The sequence below is a fragment of the Xenia sp. Carnegie-2017 genome, unplaced genomic scaffold (genome assembly GCF_021976095.1).
Source record: "Xenia sp. Carnegie-2017 unplaced genomic scaffold, XeniaSp_v1 HiC_scaffold_2, whole genome shotgun sequence".
Classification (NCBI taxonomy): Eukaryota; Metazoa; Cnidaria; class Anthozoa; order Malacalcyonacea; family Xeniidae; genus Xenia; species Xenia sp. Carnegie-2017.
The window spans coordinates 4,636,203-4,652,692 of record NW_025813482.1 but is presented as its reverse complement, the minus strand read 5'-3'; the positions used below and the strand labels follow the sequence as shown (position 1 = coordinate 4,652,692).

General features: G+C 32.6%; 4 protein-coding genes across 10 annotated transcripts; 2 read left to right on the top strand and 2 right to left on the bottom strand.

The window, feature by feature from the left end:
* Positions 1 to 88: 88 nt before the first annotated feature.
* Positions 89 to 3,891, top strand: LOC124439918 (COMM domain-containing protein 3-like). The gene is made up of 8 exons (XM_046990213.1): positions 89 to 308; positions 900 to 996; positions 1,989 to 2,052; positions 2,129 to 2,163; positions 2,232 to 2,292; positions 2,488 to 2,544; positions 2,942 to 3,001; positions 3,125 to 3,891. The coding sequence occupies exons 1-8, from the start codon at positions 170 to 172 to the stop codon at positions 3,182 to 3,184; spliced, it is 573 nt and encodes a 190-aa protein (XP_046846169.1). The 5' UTR covers positions 89 to 169; the 3' UTR covers positions 3,185 to 3,891.
* LOC124439915 (polycomb complex protein BMI-1-like) lies at positions 3,591 to 8,130 on the bottom strand. Of its 5 annotated transcripts, none has more exons than XM_046990207.1 (11): positions 8,070 to 8,130; positions 7,314 to 7,406; positions 5,845 to 5,937; positions 5,679 to 5,775; positions 5,534 to 5,589; positions 5,398 to 5,454; positions 5,227 to 5,317; positions 5,086 to 5,116; positions 4,704 to 4,802; positions 4,522 to 4,605; positions 3,591 to 4,132 (listed from the first exon to the last, which is right to left on the bottom strand). In XM_046990207.1, the coding sequence occupies exons 3-11, from the start codon at positions 5,861 to 5,863 to the stop codon at positions 3,908 to 3,910; spliced, it is 759 nt and encodes a 252-aa protein (XP_046846163.1). In that variant the 5' UTR covers positions 5,864 to 5,937; positions 7,314 to 7,406; positions 8,070 to 8,130; the 3' UTR covers positions 3,591 to 3,907. The 5 variants fall into 5 exon arrangements, with proteins under 5 accessions (XP_046846163.1, XP_046846160.1, XP_046846161.1 ...); XM_046990204.1 differs by lacking the exon at positions 8,070 to 8,130 and adding an exon at positions 7,575 to 7,708 and having other exon boundaries at positions 7,314 to 7,471; XM_046990205.1 differs by lacking the exon at positions 8,070 to 8,130 and adding an exon at positions 7,575 to 7,703 and having other exon boundaries at positions 7,314 to 7,468.
* A 50-nt stretch (positions 8,131 to 8,180) lies between these two features.
* LOC124439916 (polycomb complex protein BMI-1-like) lies at positions 8,181 to 15,476 on the top strand. Of its 3 annotated transcripts, none has more exons than XM_046990211.1 (10): positions 8,181 to 8,268; positions 9,810 to 9,954; positions 10,205 to 10,301; positions 10,397 to 10,452; positions 10,930 to 10,986; positions 11,096 to 11,183; positions 11,394 to 11,424; positions 11,490 to 11,588; positions 12,349 to 12,432; positions 13,432 to 13,631. In XM_046990211.1, exons 2-10 carry the CDS (start codon positions 9,849 to 9,851, stop codon positions 13,474 to 13,476), a joined length of 663 nt encoding a protein of 220 aa, XP_046846167.1. In that variant the 5' UTR covers positions 8,181 to 8,268; positions 9,810 to 9,848; the 3' UTR covers positions 13,477 to 13,631. The 3 variants fall into 3 exon arrangements, with proteins under 3 accessions (XP_046846167.1, XP_046846166.1, XP_046846165.1); XM_046990210.1 differs by lacking the exon at positions 13,432 to 13,631 and adding an exon at positions 15,288 to 15,476 and having other exon boundaries at positions 8,182 to 8,268; XM_046990209.1 differs by having other exon boundaries at positions 8,182 to 8,268; positions 13,553 to 13,909.
* Positions 13,922 to 16,285, bottom strand: LOC124439919 (sorcin-like). The gene is made up of 9 exons (XM_046990214.1): positions 16,133 to 16,285; positions 15,650 to 15,712; positions 15,507 to 15,576; positions 15,389 to 15,432; positions 15,141 to 15,209; positions 14,980 to 15,058; positions 14,754 to 14,867; positions 14,484 to 14,542; positions 13,922 to 14,107 (listed from the first exon to the last, which is right to left on the bottom strand). The coding sequence occupies exons 1-9, from the start codon at positions 16,154 to 16,156 to the stop codon at positions 14,081 to 14,083; spliced, it is 549 nt and encodes a 182-aa protein (XP_046846170.1). The 5' UTR covers positions 16,157 to 16,285; the 3' UTR covers positions 13,922 to 14,080.
* Positions 16,286 to 16,490: the final 205 nt, after the last annotated feature.

Here is a 16,490-nt window from a genome sequence, read left to right as displayed (position 1 = left end):
TTAGAAAGACTTTAAAAAAATAAATCATTGCAAAAATGAATTGAGTTGAGCCAGTTGTACACTGCACAGCAGTAACACAAAATTTTGTAAGTAAATAAACACACAAAATGTTTATTTTTGTATCCTCGTGATTGGAGAGAAGATACTTTTTCTAACGTACGTTTTTACCATGGATCTAAACCATGAAGTACAAGAAGGTGTACAACTATGTGGCGAGTCAGTGCAGGTGCCAGATAAAACCTTTCAAAAACTTATCGTGACAGCATACGACATCATTTTGGGAAAACAAGATGACAGCAGTATTGGTGGTAATATATTTTAATAATTTACATTTCTAGGTGTGAGAATGTGTTTCAAAGTTTTAGGAGTTAAACATTGTACATACAAATAAGGCAAATATGCAGAGTTGATAAAAAATTCACTATGAAGTCAGATTGTTGGATTACATATTATCATTGGGAAGGTGCACAAATATGTGTAATAGTATGATATTGCTTTGGCACGAGTCATGTAGGAACTACACTAGAGGGAGTTTACAATTTCATTATTTAAAAATTCACTGGGAAATAAACATCAGTGAAATTATCTAATAATCTACAGGACTGGTAAGAGTGTGCTGTAACGATCGGCAACTCAGATGTCAATTTTGAGTAAACGTGGCTCTTATGCAGTGTGCAGTTTACAAACTTTCCTCTCTCGGTAATCTAAAAATCTTGCTAGAGCAAAAGTTTTTGAGTGGCTCCCAAGTAATCTGTTCATAGCTGAGGTGCCTCTGATATCCATTGATCTTTCCTTTGTATTACAGTGCTTGGTCATTAGAGAAATTAGACAAACATGACTTGATAGCACATATTAATACTACATGTATACACCTATTTTGAGCATTTTTATTTTAATAGATTTGGTAAAGTCTGGCACATTCAAGCAAGCTTATTATGGTGTGGTAACGTTAATCTTAGAAGCAGTAAAAGTCAATAGTAGTGTAAATGATTTGAGGTTTGTATAATTTTTCTCGAAGTTTTATAATCCCAGGCTTGCCAATATGCTTTAGAAGCATTAAATTTACCATATGTCAGTGTGTGGGGGCTCTAATTTTAATTAGATTTTGGTATCTACTTGTTGCCATACCATGTTAGCTTTTTTTGTTAAATTATGTTACATTATTATGACTGGGAGGTTTTTGAAAGCTTTCTCCATTAGTCACAATTTCTTTAGCTTACTTGTTTGGTATATTGGTATTTAGTGGTAAACTTGGCACCCCTTCTGCACCACACTTAGCCAAGGCTAGGAGGGTGCACTTATTATATTCTCACAATTAGGAATGAGCCAATAAAGAAATTTACCTTAAAACTGACAAAGAAGTTGAAAATGGAGTTTATTCCTTGCAATACTTACTATGTAAAGTTAAATTGATTTACAATCTTGTTCGTGCATTGTCAATATCTAGTTTTGACAGGTTATGATAAAACAACACGATATGTAAGTTTCAAACAGAAGTAGTCTGCTGCATTTTTTTCAATGGAGGTCGATCCAGTCTCATTAAATACACATTTGAAAATGTACTTAAAATGTTATATATAAATTTGGGAGCTAAGGTACTTCAATGCAATTTTAAATGTATTCTTCAACCTGCTTTTATTGAAAACCCATATACGTACTGTGTCCAGCTCTGTTTTGTTACATTTACATTTGCCTTTACATTTTACTTATTTTCATCAACAACATACTACAAATGCAAAAGAACGTTGATTACTGCTGAATAATGCTACAGGTCACCAATCACAGCAATCCGTCAATATGACGTCACAATGTTAAAATCCTTTGTGGAAACTCTAAGAAACTAAAGATTCATGCAAAAACTATTAGAAACTAGTCTTCATTCCACGGCAACATTCAAATTTGTACATGTATATAAAAAATGCAAAAGTATCTTATCCTGTGAATTCTATAATGATTTGAGTTGATAACAGAAAACTTTCAACTTTTAGTTCGTATTTGGAGGAATGTAAGTGGGACTCCGAGAGAATCCAATTTTTCAATAACGCATTCACAGTAAGACTTGTAATTTAGATACTGCAGTGTGAATTAAGATAATTTACTGACTTGAATGTTTTTATTTGTTTATAAGAAAAATTTTCCACATATTCAAGCTTTATTGAGCAGGTAAATGATTTTCGTTAACATCATACATTCTGCATTGATCATTTTTAACGATTATTTTTTGTGTATAGTTCGAGAAAAGTTTTTCCACATATTGTTGATATTGACTGGCGTTTGGATTATTACGTAAAGGTTTGGTGCAAGTTCTATTTTCATTAAAGGCAAATCAATAATCACGAGTTTAAAGAAATCAAATCAATAATTTCAAAGTTGATTAAAGATTTAGATTAATAAACGCAGGATTGATTTTCAGGATCGATAATTACCTATACTATTTCTTGATCATTAATGTAAAACATGAAATGAAAGTTTTTTCTTGACTTTTAGAATAAGCATCTAGATAAAGTAAACAAACCTACTTACTTGATCTCGTTGAAAACTGAGGTATTGTACTTCGTTAGTTGTGAGCCACTCTCTTTGCCACTGAATCATGTATGTACGCAGCATATTGACCAGGGTGCATTCCGTGTAAACACCACGCCGAAGGTTTCAAAATAACTTTTTTTGTTATGCCAAAATGTTGAAGTTTCACGCCAACCCAATATAAGCCGAATTAAGAAATTATATAAACGCAATTATTCATGTTTAGTTTAACCATTTCAACAAATGGGAATAATCAATAGTAATAGCTAATTTCGCCCTTTACGCCAAGACGGTAATTTCTCCACGCCGGAGATGTCCGAATTTTGTGCACGGTCTGCACCCTGGCATAGTGACTATATCGATGACGTTTTAGTATATGCGTAGATTGTAAAAATGTTTTGCTCGTGTTTTAATTAAGGAAAGTGACAAAAATGGATACAATGATATTCAATTTTCATGTTCCCTTGAACAGCTACAGGTATGCACTCGAAGAATTTAGATGTTTTCAAAGTAGTAAAAATGTTTTTTTATATAAAAGTAGATAACTTGTTATATACTTGAATCTAATGCTATTTATTGGTCAAAGTTATGTTTTTTATAGGATCTTGTTGGGAAGTTAAAAGACGCTTGCAAAAGTTTGGAGAAAGCATGCCAAATGTAGATAATAAAACAAAAATAAATAGTTTCACTACAATCTCCGATTTGTCTAAAAACAAAACGGTGCTATAAAATATATCTCTATAAAAAATTGTGTAGGTCAATATGAAGTGCCAAGTGAATTACGTTTGAAATTTGAAAAGAGCGCTATTTTAAAGAGGCAATTTTTACGTAGATTTTAATCAAATTCAATGGCTCCTATTACATAGTGCCTGAAATTAGCATTGAGGTGTTCAGGACAAAATCAGTTGAACTGGGAGGCAGGAACCCAACTACACTGTTTTAGTATTATTTCGTTCAAATCCAGAAAACTTTTTACAGTCAGATACTTATAGTCATGCTTGTATTAGAAAAGGTAAGCTGTTATACAATTTACGTTTAAGTCTCAACACCCCGCATACACAACTTGGTTTTCAGCAAAAATTTGAAAGTTGGAAGTTTACTTTTTCAATTGATACGTACATATTTTAAGTAATCCTTCACAGTTAAAAGACACATAAAAATTAAATAAACAAAGTAATTTTGTTGATCGGAAGCATTTGTGCTTTTCTTTCACCTTTGGTCTGTTAGTTGTTTGTGAGAAAATAAGTTGTTGTACCTATCACAATTGTGTTTTTTCTTCCGTGCTTTCTTAATTTTAAATGTCAACCTATATATCATTATTGTGCAATATAAAATAGAATAAATTTTTACAGCATTTGCTAATGTCAATTTACGGAAATTAACTTCACTCCATCATTGTTTGATGTGTATCTACAGTCATTGAGCTTTCATGTATATCATTGCTTTTCAATATGTTTGTTTGATTGCTTTTCAATATTTCATCAGTGGAAAAATGACTGGAAGATAGCACATTAGGCACAACACCAACAGCCGTCGTCAATGAATTCTGTGTTAAATCCTGGACACAAGCCTTGGGCAGCACATCAAAATTCAAATCCAAGGGTGCAAGCTGTAACATTACATGTCAAGTTGAATACAGCTCATGTAGATAGGCAGCAATTATCATGATATAACAACATTATATAGTAAAAATCAATGGTTACTAATGCTAACAGCCCATGATTTCCACATGCTCTCTAAATGTCAATAATTTATATCTAAGTAATGCATCATGGCCAAATCACCAATATAAAATGAAGTAACGTTGATTTTGTTGAATGGATGGAACATAAAATAGAATTATCAAGAAAAGTTTATCATAATCAACAAATTCTGATCATGAAATACCACTATTGATCACATGTTATGCAAAAAACCTGAGTATGCCACATGGCATTCATTCAATATGATGCATGCCCATTAGCCAATCAAAATCTGTGAATTAAAAAACAAAATCACCTTTCCATATCTTCCATAAATTCTTGCAACTTCCTTCAGTGTCAAGTGGTCAAAAAGAACTTCATCACTACGTGAAACTTCCACCTAGAAAAGTATTTATAAGTTAGTCATGAAACCATAGCTATTTTTTACTAACATACTTATTGCATATGGGTCCACAAGGATACAGGAGTAATGTTTACCTCTTGTGTGTCTTTTACAAAGAATTTTGTCCGCAAAAACTTTTTCAATATCTTTACTGGCATTGCTGATGGACAGCGAAGGTATCGAATTGGAAAAATCTACAAGGCAAAACAACTTGTTCTAAAGTTAGTTACCAAAAGCATATGAAGGCTTCATTTGATGACAATTTTTCTTTGGAAGTATTTCACATGTTTATGGAAGTAATTACAAACAGTAATACAAGAAAAAATGAGTACTTTAACATTATTTGTGTGAAAATGCAATGCAAGTAATCTCAACTGGCAAAATAATAAAAAATGTTTGTGAAATTAATCAAACATGTATGAGTTACAGAACCCAGATAAACAATATTTTCATGCATCACTGGACAGCAGTGTTTACCTTAACTTGTTCATTTTTGTTTCTATTTCTCCTACAAACAAAAATTTATAATCAAACATATTAAATTCACAACACTGACCAGTTATAGAGCTAGAGTTTACACATGTGATATCTAATATGAAAAATAATTTACACTCTTACTGGCGATGTTCCAATGTGACATAAATAGGATCTGGTATATGGGGAACAACACCATTTACACCATCTTTCAACTCGGCAACCTTTTCTTCTTCTAAAATATGTTTAACTTTGCAAGATAAATTATGTAAAAATCAATTACTAAAGAGTTTTTTTAACAAACATAGATTGTACCTGAATTCTCGTTTGCCAAAAGATGCTTTTTCAGTTCTTGTTTTGCTTTGTGATAATCTAAAGGGCAAACATACATGTTTTTGAACTTTTAAATGCTAAATAATGATGAGAATACTATAAACAATATTTTTACTACCATCATATAAAGATGGGACCAATTTGTAGACAATATCTTGAAGTACTGGGTCAGGTCTATAAAAATACAAAAGATTTTTTTATAAATTATAAAATTAATACTTAACTACTTGAGAGAGAAAAGAAATATATGAAAATATAACTACCTGACATGTAAAAGAGGTCTAGTCTTATGAATTTCAGTATGACAAACAGGACAGTTACATGATGTTTCCAAGAATTTTACAATACACCTCTTGCAAACTAGGTACGTATAAATTACAACATTAAATTCCGTAGTTCACAACAAGGAAGTAATTTCATAAAACCTACATGAATGGAGGCATTCCATTATGGTTGTAGCTTCGATAAAGTAACCTCCACAGATAGAGCATGTTATATTTCCATTTAAGCTGTTCAATTGAACTGTTCGTAACATGTTGAGAATATTTACAAAAAAAATCGTAACGGCGTCTTATTTTTATAAAATATCAGTGATAAAAGTTGCTAAACCACATGTTCTTTGAGTCTTAGTGAACAACTATTAAAACTCGAAAAAGCCTCAAACAAAACGATTTGTGTCTTGACGGTAAAGATGGACGAATTGTCGTGTAGGCTTGTACGGGGGCTTTCCGGGGGCTGTTAGCTTACTTTTTTCTCATTACCTCACGGTCACTTGTTTTACGTTATTCACTGATGTTATCATCACATTCTTTTCAATAACATAAAGTCAAGAAGTCAACGGAGTACCTTTAAAACAATGTAATTCAAAGGAATATTTGTCTGAATGCAATAAAAAAACTTTTAAGAAAACTTTTATTGCATCACATGTAACATGTTGCGGCATTATTCTACGATTATACGTGCTACAACAAAAAGTTGGTTTTTTTACATTCAGCTTGCAATTTAACATAACGCTGACTAGTATTCACGAAATATTGTCCGATAACAAATCTATCCAGTTCTTTGGTCGACGAACTTTGCTATAAATGGTCAGGGGAAGACCAAACTCGACTGAAAAGTTTTGGTTTCATCTCACTTTTTGCCAGAAAATATTATTATCACTAAACAACAGTATTTTGCTCATTTGTCCATTTGTTCACCACCCAAGATAATGGCATTTAAGTGTATTTCTAGTAACTAAAGGTGCCCTGATTGAGCTCTTCATCACCTTGTTCATTTTTGATTAATTCAGTGGTATTATTGTGTTAAATTGTAACACGAAAGAAGTTTCACTGTATCATAAGTAAACAAAGTTAGCGTGCAATGTGGAACTGTGGTAGTTGGTAACTAGTAACACAAGTGGATTCAAGTGAAGACACACTAATATTTTTTAAGGGGGCTCATGTTTCGACTCTTTAAGTCAGAGGGACACGTAATCCTACCACTATGTTTCTGACGGTCAAGAGATCAGAGGCCGGTTCACAATAGCCGAATAGCGCTATTCACTGAATAGCAAATTTTTCTGAACGTTTAAAAAATCTCTTTTAAGAGAAAATATGCGATTTGAGCTGTGCAATCGCTCAAATAAAATATTGTTTCGAGGATTACAAATTTTCTTTGTCGTAAAAAAATATAAACATAATTTTTACTATCTAGTGGCGAAACAAACGAAAAACAATGAACTTTTTCCAATTTCAATAAGGGGCTTGAACTTTGAAAGTAACCAATTTCCGAAAGAGTTAAAAAGTTGTCAAATGGCCAGTAAGACGTAAGATGCACAAAATTTTCGGGCACTGTTTCGCCAAATTCAAAAATATATTATGTAACTAAGCATGCAAATAATGAAATTAATGAAATACCTGATGATGGCACTTTTTCGAAATTCCGTGTCAAAATATGAGCTCGTTGCAATCAAATTTCAGCATACTCTGCTTTTCAGTTCTTTTCTGCAACTGTAACATTCAAACATCATCGGCATTGGAGAATTATAGTTCATAGTAGCCAGTAGTTCGTCCTGCTATGGAAATTTTACAGATCATTAGCATTTTTTCTTTCTTTAGAAATCTATTGTTTTCACTGTGAGTAAACACTGAAGTATTTACATAGCACGACAAACTTACGGGGCTGCTACGTCGATGATAGTGGCCGTTATGTTGGAAATGAACAGTAACAGCGAACACACTTTACAACATGTTTTCATTTTGTAGGTGGAGCTGTTCCTAAACCAACCTTTCTTTCAACTCTTCATGTTTTTCGACAACGCCAGGGGTTTTCCAGTTATAACAAAAAAGTTATATAATATTCTTAAGTAAACATGACGTGTGGATGTCACGTGAAGAAATCCTGATCAAATGCTAAATCACCATATTTATATTTTGCTATTTTTAACCGAAATCAAACAACGTTTCGGCTCATTTAGTATTCTGGTGATGATCAATGTGAGTTTATAAAACACTGCCTGTACGTGGGAAGCCCTTGAATGCTTGATGTGGTGATAATTGTGAAACAAATACATTAAATTATGAATATTTAATGCTTAAAATTAGAGTGAATGTCTTAAAATTGAAATTATGAGTCCCTAAGAAATTGAAGTTTTGTAATACTCAAATTCTTACATTTTTCTTTTCGCTTTTCAGTATCCAATACAGCGCTAACGATCGCGATCGCTCGGCAATGATCACATGACCAGGTACTTACGTCAGCAAACAGTCAGCATTTTGTTCAGCTGTTTGTGACTTTGAGACTGTATGCCGTCAGGGACAAAGTACACCAAAAGGAAGTACGATATTTTTGTTGAATATTGTCCAATCGAAGGTAATTATTTGATTCAGTCTAGAGTCTGATAGGAATATTTCGTATATGGATGGTTTAAGTATCTTATTTATTCATCACACTTCAAGTTTATCGATACTATGTCCCAGAAATTTGAGGTTTTAATTGATGACTTTCACATAAATCTGTAGCCATTTTAGATCTGCCAAATTATGTCGGCTATAGGGTTTTCTGCCTCCCAACAAGCAAGTCAGTTATGTCAAACGGGACGTAAACTATATGACATATCTTTTTAGATGTATTCATGAATTCGTGAATAAGAACAGGGTCTGACACTATGATATGAAATATTTTGAAATTTTATGGAAGAGTTATTTTGGTGCAATCTTTTGCTTTTAGACTTATTATCATACAATTTAAACCCCAATACAGCGTGAATTTTGATGAATTTGCTTACGACATTTCACTTTTTGCTCTACTCGCATATTTAAACTATTACATCCTTAGGGCGGAAAAGTTTTTCTCTGTGTTTTTATTTCCAAAAACTAAATAAGACCTTTCGAAGGCAATTTATCACACTATTTACCTTTCTTCGTTAAAGAACAAGCTGTACATTACTGGCTAGATCAAGTGAATAGAAATATAAAAATGAATACAAATATACAAATTTCATTTTATTGATTGACCAAGTGTTCATTTTTTATTTCCCAATGCGACGAGTTTGTGGTTTGTTGACCACCTCTAACGCTGTTGTTATAAATCAAGCAGGGCAACTTTGTTTGTGCAAGTTAGAAGTGTTTGTTCATTGTCTTCAATATTGCTATTATACTACTCTTTCTATGACAAAACTGGAATTAAAAATATGAGCAAATTTAGCGAAATTGGATACGGCAATCGAAAACAAAGAAAATGCGAGAGCACTCAGATGCACGAGTCCTTCGACTGAAGAAAAGAACAAAGATTTGATCAATATTGTTTTAGATTTTTTGTATCCACGCAAAATAATCAATGACTATAGTATCTTGTTATCATTGGTCATCGACATAATGTGAATACATGTCATGGCTGTACTTGAGTTGCTGCAACATTGGCAAGTACTCGTGATGCTGCAATGATCTAATTTAAAAGGACGTTAATAGTACTAGCGATCGGGTCTTTTTAACCACCATTTACGTATGCAAAGATCTGAATTAATCAGTCCATTTAAATCAATACTATTTCACGTTTGAGTGTTTGTTTGAAGTCCGGTCACTTGCACTGCAAAATAGTTTATGGCATTCTTTCCTTTATGCAAATAAAATCGATATTTACATGATTAGAAAGTGGTGGTTTTGAACGGATGTGACTTTTAAAAGTACGAATTCGCTTCCTTATGCCTGATGCACAATCCCTGCAACCTTTAGCAAACGCAGAGGATGTTACAAAAAATATTTAACATTTACATCAAGTTGTAATTACGTGGAAAGAAACACGAAAAAGATGCGTTTGCCAATGTGAAATACTCAGTCTCCGTTCCATCACTACACAATTTGACCTTGCTTATTTTGACATAGGTTAAAATTAACGTTAGAATTTCTTTGTAGAATAATAATCACAGACGGTGGGCTAGAACATTGGAAAACATGTTGCCAACACTAAAGATTGCGGACATAAACAAGAACATAACTTGTCCATTATGCAAAGGATATCTTATTGATGCTTGTACGATTGTAGAATGTCTTCATTCATGTGAGTTTTAAGGCTATTGAAGCCAATTCTTTCTATCAAAACTGGGCAATCAAACACGCGTTATCTTTTATTGTATAGATACTCGACGGAGTATTTATTAAACAAAATCTACTACATTGACATTGCACATATGATACTAAATTGTTATATGGAACAGCAGTATTCTTGTGTCTCTATATCTGTCGAAGTTTTTTTGGTAATGTAGGCAGGCAATGTAGTATAAAGACATTTTCTTTGTGATCTTTTCCAGTTTGTAAAAGTTGTATTGTACGATATTTGGAAAGCTCATATGACTGTCCAGTTTGCAATACTGAAGTGCACAAAACTAAACCTTTGGTCAATGTAAGGTGTGTTTGTACGTTAGAGCAAGCCACATGCGTTAAAGTTTCGCATCAAAGAGAGTGGATTTAAAAGTCTACGCTTGATTCTGATTAACTTATAGACCAGATCCAACTTTACAGGATATCGTTTACAAAATGGTTCCTGATTTATATGAAAGTAAGTTTTTGCGCGTTTTTGCAACGATACCAGTAACTCTACCTATTTCGAAAAATGATTGTTCTTCTTGGTGATTGTTGTGATTTAGACGAAGCCGACGTAAATGACATTACGGCATTTTACATAGTTTTTTTTGTGACAAATGATGGCAAGGCCACGTACAGTGAACCTAATGGAAAAGTGAATTTAATGCCAATAATGATGTGTTTTTATGATTAAAATTTATGCGTGCAAGCTTTTAATTCTAATTAAATTTTTACCAGTCGACTTAGCAAGTGCTTACCATGTAGTGAAATATATTCTTTCATCAAAAAACACGGAAACTCATAAAAATATAGAGATTAAAACTATGTCCAACCTCATGAATAATTACTCATATTTCGCTCCTGTCACTCTTAGCACTTGTATGAGCTAGAGCGCTCAATATTCCTATATGCTTTAACTGTTGTGTTGAAATACGTCTTATTAACAATTTAGAGGAATGTTTGAGTCGAAATACGTTTCAAACAAACGAGAAGTGCAAAGAAAATCATGGTACACGACATAAACAATGATAAATTTGTTGAACATAATATTTTGTTTGAAAGTGCCTGATTACTGCGCATAGCCTATTCTTTAAACACTTCTCGTAACTTTTTTATAGGGGATAAAAACTATAACATTGATGCTCTTTCAAAAAAGAAAACTACACAAAATTCTGACGCTGTATATGTCACACTCCATCATCACCAGTAAGTCAATGAGCAAGTTACAGCAATGAAAGAATCAATAACTATTTGATAAAGCAAGTGGTTAACTGTATAAGAAAAATATTATTGCCAAACAGACCCCTTTTTTCTCCTCGTCTTATCTTCTCTCAAAACGTTGTCATTTTCAGTGTTGACAATTTTCCTAGTTTTCTTTTTGTTGTTCTTCTTTTCAACTGCAACGATGTTTTTTAGACGAAATGTTTTGAAGAATAAACAGCGAAAGGTTTGGTCATTATGAAATTTAGTCAGCTTGTCAGTCTTGATATACTGATATGTTTGATTTTAAAGATCTTTCCAACGCGGTACTTGCGGTGCTCAAAGCATGTTCCTGTTCGAGTACTAAAGAAGCTTATTGAAATGAAATTTGATGTTAAGAGAAAATGGGAGGTAAGAGTTAAAGTATTTAACTAGTTTAGAATTCGAATGACATTCCGTTGAGGCTGGTTTATTTCCGGGAATTATTTTTCAATCGTGTCATGTCTGTTTACCGAGTCAAGCCCTTTAATAGTTTAATTCAAATCTTAAATAGACATGTAATTATTATATAGAACAATCATCTATCGCTGTTAAAAAAGATGAAAATCATTCCTTTTTGTTTGAAGGCTAATGAATGGAATTGAACATTAAATAATAGTTTTGTGATATTTTAAAGGAATAAGGGATATAAACATCCCTGATACATTATTAAGTGCTTTTAACATTGCAATTTTTCTAAAAGTCTGTTCCAGGTGTTGCTAATCAAAACTCTTTAGCTCTTGGCGACTGCATGAAATGAAAGATTATCACTGAAATCTGCTGTCGTAGTTTTTTAATTTTTATCATATTTTCGTGTACTTCCATAATTTCGCATTAAAAAAGTTGTCGTCTACGTTAAATGTCTGATTTCTGTGTACCTTTTTTAAAATTCGCTATTAGTTGTTCTTGCACGAGACGGTTACGTAAAAAGGTCAAGGAACTGTGGAAATTAGTTTTGCATAATTTTACGTAAAGAAACGTTTGAAAAAGATCAGTTCAGCTAGTTACAACGGATAAAATCACATTCGTTTTAAATATCAATAACCAGGTTTTGTTTGCATGGTCATTTCATGTTTATTTTCATTTTTCGAACGAAATGTATTTATAAATTTTTCATTGTCTCTCTATGTAGGTTGAAATAACGCGTTGTGATGAAATTCTAAGCGAAAATTTAAGTCTCAAAGAGATTTCTCGCATTTATGGACTGCATGAAAAGGTATGAAATTTAGCTTTTTTCGTCAGATATTTGTACCGAATTATTAATCGGTTTTTTTGTGAGACACTTTAAATTTTTGACTATTTGATCCATTGCAAATATTTCATTTAAAGTGCTTATATCCCCAGGGAAATAATCTATTTAGATATATTTGACCATGTTGATAACGTTTGCAATATATTTTATAAGACGAGAATTTGATCTTCCTTTACTTTTTGGGAGTCAAAGTTCGCTTTTTTCGTGTTTGACTGCGAGGAGCTGTGACTGACGTCAAGTTCACCGGAAGTGACGTAATTGGAGAACACGCTGCTTTTTAACGCTGTAGTTTATCGTACAAATTGTAGTAAAGTCAAGAAATGTATTTTTCATTAAACTTGTTTATATTGTGCACTTTGTTATTGAACCACACTCTATTTCTATAACGTTAAAAAGCAGCGTTGACTCCCAAAAAGTAAAGGAGGATCAAATTTTCGTCTTATAAAATATATTGCAAATGTTTTTAAAATAGTCAACTCTATCTAAATAGATAATTTCCGTAAGGGTGATAAAGGCAGTTTAAAACAGGAACACTATTGGTAAGTCTACAAATTTGCAGCGACTACAATGGTCCTTATGAATCGAAAAATTAGAAAATATTCATTTTTGAAAGGATATTCATATTGGCTAATCTTGTTACGCCTTTATGTGCTTTACATGCTCACGACAGCTCAACGCCAAACTCCACTGATGGCATTGCTTGTATTAAAATGTTTCAAATTAAGCAATATGCGAAGCGAATAGTTTATTAGGTTTATAAAGTGATTATGAAGCCCCACTGAGTTGATGGAATCAGCATTTAGAAAACAGGTGTTAATTCATATCAAGCCCCATGACGTCCAAATTTTACTGGATAAATTTAAAAACATATTTTTCGCATGAAAATTGTTTTTGTCTACCCTAACCTGGTGTTAAAAACTTATGAACTGTTTTTCATTTACGCTCAACACTCATTAAATAAAGTGCTTCAACGTATCAATGTGCAGGCGCGTACAATTGAGGCCATAACAATGCTGATGGCTGCATTCGACCAACATTGAAGAAGTAATAAAGTTGTTGAAAGTGACTTATGAAACTTTTTTAGACCGGACCCATTGATCTTAAGTTTGATATCATTTCCAATGAACAAGAAACTCCTACTTCCACGTTCATAAGCACTTAGAGAAAAAAAAAGGAATTACCGTTTTGTCGGGTAAAGTCTATTAAAGGTTGAAGGTTGAATTAAAGGTTGAAGACAGCTTCAGATTTCTCAACGATTAGATTTCTGAGAAATCATTTCTCCACCATTACACGCACTCAAATTTACTGGAATGGTGGAGTCTCTCCTTGCTTTAGGTTTGCTGTAGTACTTATTGATTTTTATATGGCAGTTAAACTGATGACATACCCTTGCTGTAGTCATAATATGAAAATAAACAAGGCTCAAAGGCAAAAACAAAAACCACATAATCAGTACTTCATCACAATAATTTTAATCATTTCATTTGAAAGCACACGAAGGACAAATTCACTATTGTTTAACTAGTTCTAACAATAACATAAAACATTATTAACATTATTAATAATTATTCTTTGGTTAAGATGCTGCTGCATACTTCCAAACACATTGATTTTATGTGAACATAGAAACTTGAATGAACTGAAAAGAAAAATCAACATTAGCTTTTAGCACTAAAGAAGAACTACATACATTGTTATATGTTAACATTTGTGATGTTTGTCTAAAACATTCATAATTAGCTAAGCTGACTTATGTTTATGCAAAAATTAACCTATCGCAATGGTTGAAAGTGGAATTGAATTAATTTACAGCTGTTAAACTGGCAGGCTTGTTGCTTGAACAAGAAGCAATAAGAGAAAAGGACTTTTTCTCTTGTTTCTCTTATTTAGCAAAGAACAATGCTTATGTAGGTGCAACTTCCATACCTGCCAACACAATATCTAAAAGCTTATTAATACTGTACCTAAATTGTTCATAAAGTTTTAATTGATGTAAAGATTTCAACTTTACTTACATCATCATACTGAAATGTGGCCACACCAGTTTGCGTTGTATCACGTCGACGAAAGTGATCTAGAGATAATTAGTGTTAAACATTTAGTTTGAGAGATGTTTAAAGATGAAAATTGGAATTTTACAAGTTTTGAGTGAATTTTTGAACATTTGAAGAAAGATTAATTTGAAGCCCAGTAATAATGATAAAATGATTGAAAAATAAATCAATCTAACCTTAATTATTTGGTCATACAAAATTATAATCGTTCAACATATGCATAGAACTCACCAGTCAGACTTCGAAGTCGCACAGCACATGCAACAAAATCATCAAAACTTATACGATGATTTGTAGAATATCGATTGACAATGATTTGAATTGCAGTTGGGGAAAGATTGTAACCTAAAACAGCAAAATAAAAACAAGTAACCTTGCCAAACAACAGATCTCAACAAAATAAAAAAAAATGAAAGAAACAATAAATGGATAACAAGTACAAGCACAAATATAGTACCCCAGCTAGTCAATGCAGCTTGTAGTTCATGTGGTTCCACAGTTCCTGATCGGTCTCTATCATATTGCATGAATGTTGTCTGTGATTATAAAAACTTTTAAAGATGATTCAAGTGGACAGCTAGCAAAATACATAAAATTCCATTACATTTAACTTTATACCTTCCAATGGTTAAGAACATTCCATAATTCTTTGAATTCATTGAATCCCATTCGAGCATCTCTATCTCTCTTACAATGGGGTTGAGGAGAATAAACTGGCACATGGTGATTAGTAATTCTCTTCTATAATTTTTCTTTCTCTTTCAGCATGTTTTGGACTCAAACAATATTCAATTCAAATACCCAACTATGTCAAAAACAATATTGTTGTTTTGAAGAAGTCCTACAAACATACTGACGAAGGATACGTTTAACATTGCAATCATGATTCTACAAGTATCCAAGCTAAATTCTAAAAAATTCCAAAAGAATCAAAGCAATAGAACAATTGAAAAATTTAAAAAACCTGAAAAAAATAAATCATACGTTGATAGCCTCCTGAGATTCCAGATGATGTTAAACATCTTTGTAGCTCGTGTGCATCAATTTGTTGGTCCTGTATGTTATTACAAAACTTAAATGAAAGAACCATCAATTTCAAAGTTAGGCTTGAAAATAGATTTACTGACCTGGCCTGCAATGGCAGAAAAGTACCCCCATAATGGATCAGGGCCAACTGGATATCCTGGACCCTATAATTTTAATATTTATTTTCATATTGTATCTTTAATGCCTTTCAAAGCTATTATTGCTCTTTTGATTTTCTTGAAGACTTCTATTTAAGGGGTTGGAGGACTTAACTCAAGATTGGAGCTTATTTTTATCACCAGTCAAAGAATTGATTCATAGTCGCGAAAGCTACACAAGTAGATTTAGTCATCTCATTTGATGTTAATCATTGCAATAGTATTTTCAACATGGGCATCTTTATATGTTAGATAAGTATAACAACTTAAAAAGCTCAATGGATTGTCACACCATGACTATAAACTTGTCAACTACTGTCAAAATTGCAACACTACCAAGCAAATTAATTTATCGTGTTGAAGATTTGTACATCGGATTTAAACATAGTTAGCTTTATTATAACACGTTCTTTTCATTATACTTACACCTCCATAACCTGGGTAAGCCATTTAAAGAAAACGTTGACAGGGAATAACTAACAGGAAGGGTGTGAAATTCCAAACAAATTGCAAGTTGGAACTCTCGGAGCTCGGTTTTTGCAATAAAATTCTTTTGTGGCTGTGTCCGATGTCCTAAAAGTCAGCGGTTCAATGAAACTGTCTTTGATGTAAGCTCATGTGAAAGTTAAAAGGTGATTTTTTCTTTACGCTTGAAAAAAAGAACGTTATAACATAAAACTAAAGCTGCGTTTACACTATACCGGATTCGCTTGTCACGACATCTTCATTTGTTTTAAAGGGTTAACTGTTTGGAGTAAAACCTTATTAAGCTGATAGATTTAGT

Bases quoted from the DNA above. Each gene is read 5' to 3' on its own strand.
- LOC124439919 (XM_046990214.1), bottom strand. From the start codon at position 16,156: ATGGCTTACCCAGGTTATGGAGGT. The intron at 15,713-16,132 runs GTAAGTATAATG...TTAAAATTATAG, and splicing joins CTTACCCAGGTTATGGAGGT to GGTCCAGGATATCCAGTTGG. The intron at 15,433-15,506 runs GTATGATTTATT...GGAATTTTTTAG, and splicing joins AATCTCAGGAGGCTATCAAC to AATTTAGCTTGGATACTTGT.
- LOC124439916 (XM_046990209.1), top strand. From the start codon at position 9,849: ATGTTGCCAACACTAAAGATTGCGGACATAAACAAGAACATAACTTGT. The intron at 11,184-11,393 runs GTAAGTCAATGA...GATGTTTTTTAG, and splicing joins GTCACACTCCATCATCACCA to ACGAAATGTTTTGAAGAATA. The intron at 11,425-11,489 runs GTTTGGTCATTA...TTGATTTTAAAG, and splicing joins TGAAGAATAAACAGCGAAAG to ATCTTTCCAACGCGGTACTT.
- LOC124439915 (XM_046990203.1), bottom strand. From the start codon at position 5,950: ATGTTACGAACAGTTCAATTGAACAGCTTAAATGGAAATATAACATGC. The intron at 5,776-5,844 runs GTAGGTTTTATG...ATACGTACCTAG, and splicing joins AATGGAATGCCTCCATTCAT to TTTGCAAGAGGTGTATTGTA. The intron at 5,117-5,226 runs GTAAGAGTGTAA...TTTTGTTTGTAG, and splicing joins GTCACATTGGAACATCGCCA to GAGAAATAGAAACAAAAATG.
- LOC124439918 (XM_046990213.1), top strand. From the start codon at position 170: ATGGATCTAAACCATGAAGTACAAGAAGGTGTACAACTATGTGGCGAG. The intron at 2,293-2,487 runs GTTTGGTGCAAG...CTTGACTTTTAG, and splicing joins GTTTGGATTATTACGTAAAG to AATAAGCATCTAGATAAAGT. The intron at 2,545-2,941 runs GTATTGTACTTC...GTTTTAATTAAG, and splicing joins TGATCTCGTTGAAAACTGAG to GAAAGTGACAAAAATGGATA.